This window comes from Podarcis gaigeae (assembly GCF_964106915.1).
Source record: "Podarcis gaigeae genome assembly, chromosome: 4".
Taxonomy (NCBI): Eukaryota; Metazoa; Chordata; class Lepidosauria; order Squamata; family Lacertidae; genus Podarcis; species Podarcis gaigeae.
In genome coordinates, this window is record NC_139677.1 from 62,033,940 (window position 1) to 62,046,095 (window position 12,156).

The 12,156-nt window shown below is 37.3% G+C and overlaps 1 protein-coding gene across 29 annotated transcripts in view; it reads left to right on the plus strand.

The window, feature by feature from the left end:
• ROBO2 (roundabout guidance receptor 2) overlaps positions 1-12,156 on the plus strand; it is an 800,601-nt gene that overhangs the window by 670,240 nt on the left and 118,205 nt on the right. For all 29 annotated transcript variants that reach the window (XM_083735907.1, XM_083735912.1, XM_083735908.1 and 26 more), the window contains one exon: positions 6,327-6,451. In XM_083735907.1, coding sequence (XP_083592033.1) covers positions 6,327-6,451 — 125 coding nt within the window. The remainder of the gene's footprint in view (positions 1-6,326; positions 6,452-12,156) is intronic.

Consider the following 12,156-nt stretch of genomic DNA (forward strand, 5'->3'; position numbering starts at 1 on the left):
GTACTGACTGTACATATGCAAAGTCAAGCATGGTTCTGCCTGAGGTAGATGGCAGCTGGTGAATATAACAGCTCTGTACCAGATTCCCATTAGCAAATCAAAACATTATGAGTAATAACTGTATTGCTCATCTCTGAAATAGCTGTTCTTTTTATTTTAAGCTTTTGAAAAGATTTCCTACAGGAGTTTACAGCAGATGGGTTCTGGAAGCAGGGTATTTATTCCTATTTAGACCATTTGCTTCTGTTATTCCACTCATCAGATGGGTTTTCCAGATGAACAAGTTAATATTTTCACACACACTTTTCCCCCTTCCTATTTCTCACTGATGCAGTGCAAAGAGTTTATTCCAAATACTGTGAGTGACAATTTAATGGGGAACATTAATTTCATCCATAGTTTTCCTATTTCATGAGAAAATTTAATTTGTTGGAAGTAAAATTCTCTAATCAAACATCCAATGGGGAGGATCCAAAAATATCAATGTCATTACTCTACAAGGTGAGGAAAATATGAGAAATTTAAAAAAAAAATCAAAACAAATGTGATCAATTATAAAACTGACTTAACAGTGACCATCAAAATTAAACAGAAAAAGAAAAAGAAATTAATCACTTTAATGCACTGGTTTGGACTTTGGCAGCCTCATGGCCCTTGGATATCATTTATGTGGCATGTCCTTTTTGACAGAAGTGATTTGAAGATGGTAAGAATTGTGAAAGAAAAAGATGCAAAATCTAAAAACCAAGATAGGTAGTTCTCAAAATTAATACCTTTCACGATGTCTCAAAAACTACAGGAAACCATTCTAGACCCTGGAGCATTTGTCTGAACTAATGCTAGCAAGTAGGGCACTCATGTAATTCCTAATGCGAACTGGTGCACTGATGTAATGTATTTCTTGCCTTCAGAAGGCAATTTATCACAAGTAATTATCAATGGCCAGGACTAGGATAGTAATATATACCACCTAAACTTAGATGCAACTTCTAGAAGCATAGAATTGTTGAGTTTGAAGTGACCATGAAGGTCATCTAGACCAACCCCTAGCAATACAGGAATCTTTTTGCCCAACATGGGGCTTTAACCTGAGATTAAGGCTAGATGTAGACACATCAAAGAAGCGATTCAGTTTGTAAACTTCATACAGGGAAGCTCCGTTGGTGAAAAACGGGACTTCACAGCGCCATCTGGTGCCATAGTGTTATAACACATATAAAGTGCTTTATCTTTACAAATGTAGCTGAGTCCTAAGAGTGTTCTCAATTGAGCTATCTGTGCATAGCAAGTTTTTTTTCTAGGAAGTTGACATGTTATTGTTTGAAACTGAACAATTTTTAATCTGTCAAGCCAGATTTGGATTCCCAGCCATATATGGCAGCTTCCAGAGGCTAGTCAAGTTTCGTTTTTTGCTGGCTACCCTCATCATAATTACTGTTAAGCATCTGATGAGCCAATATATATGGCTGATTAGCTAGGTGTTGTTTGTGGATCACAAGTTATTTAGACTTGGGCTATATAGGCTGCTGTAAAATATATTGATATTTTACATCCCCAAATCCTGTAATTCAGAGTTTTCCTAAATTTTCATGCTGGTGACATACTTTTAGACATTCATCATTTAGCATCACATTGGCTTGGTTTGCACATCATGTTAAACCATAGGTTTAACTATGGTCTAATGTGAACGAGCCTCATGCTAGTGTACCATGCTCAAAAATCTCCACTTTGATTCTCTTCCACTCATAGCAAAAAACCACTAGTCTTGGTTTGACATGTCATCTGAGCCCAGGCTTGTTGCTTGTTCTTTGTGGATTGGGTAAAACAAATCAGAAGCCCAGGTTCAGAAGACAAGACAAACCAAAACTAGTGATATGTAGTTTCCACTGTGGCTAGGAACAGGGAGGAGTGAAACAGGGACTTTTGAGAAGTGTACAACAGCAGGATAGGTTGGTTCTGAAACATAGAAAAGCAAAATATTAGTCTTTGGGTACCACTTCCCCACCCCCCTTTTTGTTCTCTCTCTCTCTCTCTTTTTTTTTTTTTACATATGAACTAACCAGGAAATTGAACTTCGGAAAACATGACTGAGACTGAGGTGTTATTTTTCTTTGATAATTAACAGCCTCTAAATTAAAGATATTTTGCTCCCTTTTGATGTAAACAAATCTGGTGTCATGGAGCCAGATTACTACACTTTGGCTTATATAATAGAAACTTCAACTTTTCCAGATTAATTTCTTTCATTAATATGCTACAATTTATATTGAGAAAGCCAGCTGAAATGCTGCTTCACCAGCCTAAGTAAACATTCTCTTTTGAGGCATGTTGGTGAAGTGAACATACCTTACCTACTATTACATTTCCATCAACACTGCCATCTTGCACAGTCTTGGGAGTACAATCCAAATAAAGGAAAATACTGTGATAAAGCAGCAAAGTTAAATGAGAGAGATCAAACTAAAACGTAGAATAAAAGCATTGTACCATCCACGTAATGTATAGCAGAAATTTATTCCACTGCTTTAAAATCTGTGAATAATTAATAGATACACATGGCCACAATCCAGTGGAAATTTATTCCTAATAGACTTTAACTCCAAAACACAATTAATATCTTCTTCTTTATTTGTTGGCCACTCTGGGAACCTTATTTCAGTGGAGGAGCTAGGCTTTCAGTAAATAAGTAGTTAAGAGCAAATAGGTAGGTGCAAAGCCACTCATCTTAATAGATGAGATCTGTTAGACAACCAGAGTTGCTTTCTTGTAAAGTCTTTCCTGCTACTCAGTCCTTACACATTTTACCAAAGCTCTAAAGATCCCTGATATATTTTAGACAATTAAGTTGAAGTCATAGCTCATCAAACTATAATTTTAGCACAGTTCTCCCTTAACAGTTGAGACCAGGTTTCATTTATCCATCTGCAAAAGGAAACTTCAGGTTTTTGAGAATTCTGTACTTGAATCACTCATGGAACTTTAAAGGAAACATTATTATTTTTCTCAGAGACTCACCTTTGAATATTCTGAACTTTTTGCTTTTCTGTGAGATTATGTGGATGAAGGCTGCAGACACAAAACAAGGAGGTTTTAGGAACAGGGTTCACAGGACTGTACATTGAGTAGCTCAGTTTCAGTTATAGAGAAAAAGTAGGTTACTAAGGTAATGAATCTCAAAGCCGAAAGATTTAAGCAATTAAACTTCCAGTCCTTGTGCAGACAATAAATTAACTACAGTTGGAAGAGGACTTTCAGAATGTATTTGTTTTAGATCTTGCAGCCTGAAGGCACAAGTTCCATCATGAATTAAAGATCTCATTTGATACACCATTTCCTTTGAGGTAAACATTGTGTTAATAAATCATGAAAGTCTCAAGTGAGCTCCCATTTTTGAACTGTAAGCTTTCCAAAAATAATTTTTAATTACATTTCAAAAAGGTCAGTTTTGGATTTAAATAAACCTTAATGTTGATGTTGTCGTTCTGGTTTCTTTATAAGTTACATTCCATTAAGTGCCTGAGATATAAGATTTTTATTTCTTTCTGAGTTCAGTTAGCAACCAATTAATCCCACTGTGACAAACCTGGTTAAACATTTCAAGGCATGATAGTTAAATGTATATATATATTGATGCTACAACCATGTAGAGCTCCCATTAAATTAATTGAGTTGTCTTCTCTATTCTAATGGATTTCGAGAAAATTAGGAGTCCTGCATTTGCTACTTCCTTTTGTTTTTCCTACCTAACAATGCAGTGGTTGCTGTGACACACTTTGCTCTACTAACTTGCAACCACCTGATTCATCGTCACATCTGTTTATGACTACAGTAGGGAATAACTGAAGTGGTGCAATGCAGCTTCTGCCTGGCTGATCCATTTTTACCCTTACGCCTGAGAATTTTATTAGTATTCAGTAACACCTTTGTTATGTTAGTGATTAGTATATAAGGACCAGTGCTGTTTTTCAAGAAAAACGGGCCAGATCTCACCATGAATGCCTCCCTTGTTCTCTTAGAATGGCAATGGCACCCACCTGAGAGGTGCTGGAATTCAGTTCTGGTGAGTTCCAGCTGGGAAAAACAGCCTGATAAGGACTGCAGAAAAAATCATTTTAAATACTTCTAACCATTTCTTGCAGGACTGCTTTTAAAGACTCAAGACCAAAGCTTGAGCTACAAAATAACTGTATCACTTTGTGTGACCTTTAAAAGCCATTCAGTCAGGCACAAAACGACATTTCAGGGGTTGGAGGGGGAATGTTTTGCTGTTACTGTCTTGAGTAACATAAAAATGCATACAACTCCTGTCTTGTGCCTCACTTTTAATTCCTGCTGTAGAATACAATCTTCCTCTGTAAAAACAACTCTGAACATGATGTGATTAACCTTAGGGTCCCATCCCCTCATCTCAATACCCACCTCGTACTTGGCCTGTGCTTTCTATTCATGTTCAACCATCTCATTTCCATATCAGCCAACTTGCCCTCCCAAGCTGCTATTAGCATAACAGAGCTTTAGTGTGACATTGATTGAAGCCAGCGCTTGCTGAACATAGTATCAAAGCATAATTTGCCAGAAATCAAATCTAATTTACTGTGTACAGTATTTACATTGCTTCCAAACAGTGCTTCTAGGGGGAAAGTGTCTTAGGCCTCTAATCTTAATTGTTCTTGCTGGTTGTTGTTTTAATCTTGTCTAATTCTCTGAAAAGCATGAAATATATTTTCTTTTAGAGCCATTGCCTTTAACTTGGAAATGTCAAACATAAATGTTTCCTATGACCTGTTAATTTTGGACCAGAAGCAATGAATGTTAATTGCTTGATAGCAAAAAGCTTGGTTGTTACACAGGAAATATTTTTCTCAACAGGTATTGTAACATGATATATTATAGATTATTAGATATATGCAACATAGGAGAAGCAACATTTCCAACAGCTGTTGCAGGTTCCAAAATCACATACTTCACCTGAGTGTCTTATAAGAGTGTATGCGATATACTGATTGATACATTTAGACTAATACTTTTATTTGTTCTTTAAACTTTTTGATCTTGGGCTATTTTATGCCTAAAGTGTCCAATCCATAAAATCAAGTTCTGGAAAGGAGCTTACGATGTTTATTATCAACAAATTGATGTATATATGCTTAATAATATAGCTGCAGTTACTGTTAACAACAAAGGTGTCAAAAATCTATGTTTCAGAAGAAAGAGCAGTGCTGCCTCACGTAGTTTATACCTATGCCCATGTTTACACACACACACGCACACTGTTTGGCAAATGTGCTTTCAGTCCATGTGTCTTCTACAGTTTTTTCACACTGTGGCTTTGCATTGTGATATACAGTATTCTGGAGATCAAATAATATTGTTAATGTCAAGTGATGAGTAATGCTGTAGCTTTCTCCTGCTTGGTCATCTATGGGTTGTTGCTGTTTGTTAGGCACGCTTAGGAAATTAATTGAAATGAAAAGTGCCATAGAGGGTAAGTGGAAAGACATTTGAAAAGCAAGGATGAGATAATCTCCCCCATTCCATTTAATTATTATTCAGTGGATTGGCTCTGCCCTGTATTCCACTATACCCGCCTTTTACTTTAACTTGGAGAATTTCTAAAATCAATCTCAGAACCGTATGCAGTTTTCAATTTGCTACTGTCTTTTTTTTCCTTTACAGATTAAATGGCAGTGCACAGCACATATGCACATGATTAGAGCATCATGCAAAAAGATTCTCAATGAAACCATACATTTGCAGCAGGATTTCCTTTTGCACCATGATTTAAACAATACAAATGTGTGCTAAATCATAGCACAAAAAAGACTATTAATATTTTTAAAAGATTGTATCTAGATCCCCATTTACAAGCTCTTTTAAACAATGTGTTCATGCATATTGGTAGCCTATAAGAATAAAAGACACAAATGGAAAACTGCAGCAAATTTTATGTATGTAAAATGTTACAAATTTACAAATGGTTAAATAAAAAATGGAAGGAATAGTGGAATATCAAGTAATTTATGAAATCCTAGTATGCATTTGGGTGGAAATTTGTCAGTACCTTTATCTAAACTGTATTTTGGCACAACTCTGAATCTTCAAAAATACTATTCCTTTGGCTTTTACAAATGCTATTCCTTTGGCTTTTACGCAACTTGTGGCTACTTTTCCTATCTTTAGATAATGTGTCTTTTTTTTAATAAGTCAGAGATTATATTCTCCGTAACAAATAATAATAATTGCAGCCCTTTCCCGTTTTATATATTACATATAGATGCAAAGAATGTTTCTTTCTTAACAACATATTTTCACCTCTCACATCATAGCACCTCCACAGTTTGTGGTAAGGCCACGCGATCAGATTGTTGCTCAGGGCCGAACAGTGACCTTTCCATGTGAAACGAAGGGAAATCCCCAGCCAGCTGTGTTTTGGCAAAAAGATGGCAGCCAGGTGAGTCCTCTAATGTTAATTTTATTCTTTCCCTTCTCTTTATATCATTATAGCATATACAAATGTTCCTGTGCTAAAAATGTTGTTTTTAAAAGCTGAAATGTCAATATTTCTTCTTTCAAATATGATGGCTGCCGCTCTGTACTGGCCTTACCATTTCCACCAATACCATGTTTCATAGAATTATAAAGTTGGAAGGGATCCCAAGGATAATCTAGTCCAGGGGTCAGCAAACTTTTTCAGCAGGGGGCTGTCCACTGTCCCTCAGACCTTGTGGGGGGGGTGGAGTATATTTTCTGGGGGGAAATGAACGAATTCCTATGCTCCACAAATAATCCAGAGATGCATTTTAAATAAAAGCACACATTCTACTCATGTAAAAACACCAGGCAGGCTCCACAAATAACCCAGAGATGCATTTTAAATAAAAGGATACATTCTACTCATGTAAAAACACACTGATTCCCAGACCATCCACAGGCCAGATTTAGAAGGTGATTGGGCCAGATCCCCCCTCCACAGGCCTTAGTTTGCCTACCCATGATCTAGTCCAACTCCCTGTGATGCAGTAATTACAACTAAAAAAATCATCTACATAAACTCTTACGGAGTCTGGACTGTGGTGAATAATTGGAAAGAAATATTGAGGTGTATTCAATATTGAAATATTGAATATAGACTATAAAATCTATGCTGGGGTTATGGCTAATAGATTAAAAAAGACTCTAAACAAAATAATCAGCAGAGACCAGGTAGGCTTCTTACCGGATAGACATATACAAGAATACTAATTGACCTGTTGGAATATGTGGAAATGAAACCAAGTAAAAAGATGGCCATGTTATTGGTTGATGCAGAAAAAGCTTTTGATACAGTATCATGGAATTTCCTAATGGAAACTTTCAAAGGTCTGGACATAGGGGAGAAAATAATTAATGGAATTAGGGCGATATATGATAACCAAAAAGCAAAATTGCTAATAAATAACGAGATCACCGAAGAGTTCAGCGTAGAAAGGGGGACAAGACAGGGGTGCCCTCTCTCCCCACTTCTTTTTATTGCCACCTTGGAACCACTTTTAATAGCAATAAGAAAAGATAAAAATATAAGAGGAATTAACCTAGGAACTCGATACTACAAAATTAAAGCCCTTGCCGATGATGTAATCGTAACCACTGAAAACCCAGCGGAAAGTATCCCAAAAACGCTTGCACAACTGGAAGAATTTGGGAAGGTCTCTGGGTTCAAACTGAATAAAGGAAAATCCAAATTATTAACGAAAAATTTGTGTAAGTTGGAACAAGAGGAATTGGAAAATACAACAGGTTTAAAGGTAGCCAATAAGGTAAATTATCTGGTGTTTGGATCACCAATAAGAATATAAACTTATATAAGGACAATTATGAGAAGAAGTGGAAGGAAATAAAAAAAGAATTAGAGACTTGGGGGAAATTGAATTTGTCCCTGTGGGGGAGAATATCCGCAGTTAAAATGATGGTGCTGCTAAAGATGATTTTTATGTTCCAAACAATACCTATAATTAGAGGCGTAAAGTGTTTTAAGGAATGGCAGAAAGACCTTGCCAAGTTTATTTGGCAAGGGAAAAAACCACGCATAAAATTTAAGCTACTAACAGAGTTGAAAGAAAAAGGACGCTTTGCGGTCCCTGACCTTAAACTGTACTTTGAGGCAGCGTGCTGGACATGGTTTAAGGACTGGATATTAATTAAAAACACGGAAGTCCTAGATCTGGAGGGATGGGATATTGTGTACAGGTGGCATGGCTACATAGGCTATGACAAGGTTAAATCCCACAAAGGATTTTTAAATCATATTGTGAGAAGGGCATTATATGAAGTATGGGAGAGGAGTAAAAAATCAGTAGTAACCAGAACACCATGGTGGCTGTCACCAATGGAATCGATTCACAGGATAAATATGAACAGCGATTGGCTAACATATAAGGATTTAGTAGAGGAAACAGGTAGTGATCCGATAATAAAGCAAATTGAAACAGAAGGGAATAACCTGGCTACAGTACTATCAATTAAAAGCCACCCTTGAAAAGGATAAAAGAACCAAAGGATTTGACAAAAAAATATCCTATCTGGAGAAGGATATTTTATATAATAATCAAAAGATACTTTCGAAAATGTACAAACTACTTTTGAATTGGCAAAGAAAGGAGGAAGATATCAAAGAAATTACAGTAAAATGGGAGAGGGACCTGGGACATACGATCAAACCCAATATTTGGTATGAATTATGGACTAAAAATATAAAATTCACGGCTTGTTTCCTTATAAGGGAAAATCTTATGAAAATGTACTATAGGTGGTACCTGACCCCTGTAAAACTTGCAAAAATAAATAAATCAAACAATAACAAGTGCTGGCGATGTAAGGAACAGATAGGAACATACTACCATATGTGGTGGTCCTGTCTAGAGATACAAAGATTTTGGAACATGATTTATGAAGAGATAAAGAGATTGATAAAAACTACATTTAGCAAGAAACCGGAAGATTTTTTACTAGGAATGGTTTCAGATAATATTCCCAAAAACAAAACTAGGCTACTTATGTATGCAACATCAGCAGCAAGGGTTATAGTGGCAAAACACTGGAAAGATAAAAATACACCCACTAAAGAGGAATGGGTGGTCAAATTGTGCGAGTACTTGGAGCTCGCAAAGATGACAGATGCAATAAGAGATAAACCTTAAAAATTGGTGAAAGAAGAATGGGGATGTTTAAATAATTATTTAGGGGACAAGGGCTCAGCAAGAAAGTTCTGGCTATGTTTAGAATGATGCCGCATAGAGAAATGTTCCCTGATACCAAGATGAGGGATTCCTTTGGAATGCAGATAGAGATAATTGATAAGAATAATGATCTGTTGTGAGCTTGACGGAAGTGTGCAATAGATGAGCCCAGGCTCATCTTCCTTTTTCTTTTTTTTTTTTCTCCCTATTTTTCTATTTTCTTTTCTTTTATCTTTTCCATAGTTGCTTATGTTCTGTGTCATGTACTTTGATATTTTTGTAGTTTTTAAAGTTTTTTTCCCCATTACTATTAAGAAATTTTCCTTTGTAATTTTGGTTGTCTATATTTATATGTACCTGTTATTTGTAATTTTGGTTGTCTATATTTATATGTACCTGTTCAAAGCAAAATAAAAGTTAAAAATAATTAAAAAAAGAAATATTGAGGTGCTTAAGCTCAATGAAAAGAGTGTCCCAATCTACAGCTGATTTGAAAAAGATGAATTCCATGCTAGGAAAGGACAGAGCATGTAACTTTGCTAGAAATGTGGGAGACAGGGGGCAATCAAAATTACCAGCAAATTGGGGAATCTTCCCTATAAGGAAAAGAGCTTTTTACTTTGGAAAAGGGTGGCTAACAAGGAGCATAGTAGTGTTTTATAAAATTATGCATAATACTAAAACTTGTGGTCATCTAATGAAATGGACAGAATTTTAATAAAATGAAATATTTTCACCAACACACACATACTTTGATCTTGTGTATAACCAAGACCTGGGCGCCACTATATTAACTAAACTAAATGGTGCAACACCATTCCTTGTCAGTAGGGTGGGAAACAGGGCTCATGAAACCAGTAAAAATTCAGTCTTCTTTTTAGTAAGATTGTATATGGGTCTGAGGGATTAGTTGTGGTGTTAGGTCAAAGAGACAGAACAGGGATGTTGCTAGTATACTGTCTACCCTGTTTTATTCCAACCTCCTTTCCCGAACTGATGGAAATACTTTCAGATGTGGTGTCGGAGAACCCCTTCACAGCTGGGGGCAAGGAGAGAGAGACACTTCTAACATCCACACCATGTCTATCTCAAATGGGCCAGCTCAAGACTTCATGATTTCTATGGTTTCCACGGCAACCATGATGTCTCAATACATCATTGTCCTGACATATGTGGCTGGACATAATTTCAACTTGGTCTTTGCCAATCAAAATTCTGTTGATTGGGGGACTTATGAGCCCATTTTCATGAATAGTTCACTCATTGGTGAGTTTGGGGTAGAATGCAGCTGCACCACTATGCAAGGGTGGGAACCCACATAAACACTTATTGAATCTAGTGGGTTCCTAAATACTCAAGGATATTTTCCAGCTGCTGTCCAGGGTCCTGTCACACTAGGAAATGATGAGATGCTTAGAGCCATGGATACAATTGCTTCTGGGTGGCACTGCAGTGGAGCACACAGTTCGACTTGATGCTCTAGTGAACCGCATGTGACGATATAGGAGGGTGGCATAAATTTCAGTTGGAACCTGAACTGACAGGGGTGAGAGTCCATAATCATGGCTATGTGATGGTGGTGACATTGAAGAAACCCTACTTCACCACCACTATTGCATCTGCAATCATTATTCCAAGTGGTGAATGGGCTCCCCCCCCACCTGCTCTGATCCCCTTGGTAGCCTGTTACAATTTTGCAACACACTTTAGGGAGAAAATTGCTTAGTTTAGAACAGAGTTGGACACCACAGTTAGAGCAAGTTAACATGAGTTCCACTGCTGAAGGAAAAACCATGGTTAGGGGCTGTACCCTTTGAAACCATGACTACAATCATAAACTCTACTGAAGTCAATAGAAGTAAAACATAATTGTAAGGATCACAGCCAATGTCACGCAGCCAATGTAACTAAAATATATCCAGAGACACATTAAGATCAAACATTTGTGCTGAGCATTTTTATGCAAAAAGCAGTATGCTAGAAGTCAGTCATTCAGCTTTTGTGAGGCATGCAGAAAACAATATCTCCACTTAGAGTAGGTTATCTGTTCTCTTGGTGGTTCTGATCTGAAACAGTTATATAGGCTCTGAGATTGAAATGTTCATAGTATGCATGCACAGTTTTTCTGCATGCGCATTTACTTCCGTATTAGGCTTTTATGAGAAAGGAAATGTTGTTGTTGTTGTTTAGTCGTTTAGTCGTGTCCGACTCTTCGTGACCCCATGGACCAGAGAACGCCAGGCACCTCTGTCCTCCACTGCCTCCCGCAGTTTGGTCAAACTCATGCTGGTAACCTCGAAAACACTATCCAACCATCTCGTCCTCTGCCGTCCCCTTCTCCTTGTGCCCTCCATCTTTCCCAGCATCAGGGTCTTCTCCAGGGAGTCTTCTCTTCTCATGAGGTGGCCAAAGTACTGGAGCCTCAGCTTCACAATCTGTCCTTCCAGTGAGCACTCAGGGTTGATTTCCTTCAGTATGGAGAGGTTTGATCTTCTTGCAGTCCATGGGACTCTCAAGAGAAAGGAAATATGTAGATCCAAAGAATAGGAAGCCCATGCGAGACTGTGGAAAGGTCCTAGAACAGATAATCAAACAATTAGTTCATGAGCACTGAGAAAAGGATTGGTTTCTCAAAAACAAGACGTGCGCGATGAATCTGTCTCTTTTTTGGGATAGTGTTACTGGCTTGGTTACTGGCTGTAGATGTAGCGTACCTTGATTTTAATGCAGCATTTGACAAAGCTCCCAGGATATTCTTGTAGATAAGTTGGTAAAATGTGGGCTAGATTGATTGACAAACCCCAAGGAGTGCTCACAAATTGTTCCTCATTAACCTGGCAAAAGGAGACAAATGGAATGCCACAGTGTTCTGTCCTAGGCCCTTTGTTGTTTGATGTCTTTATAGATGTCTTTGATGAAGGAATTGAGGAAAAGCTCATCA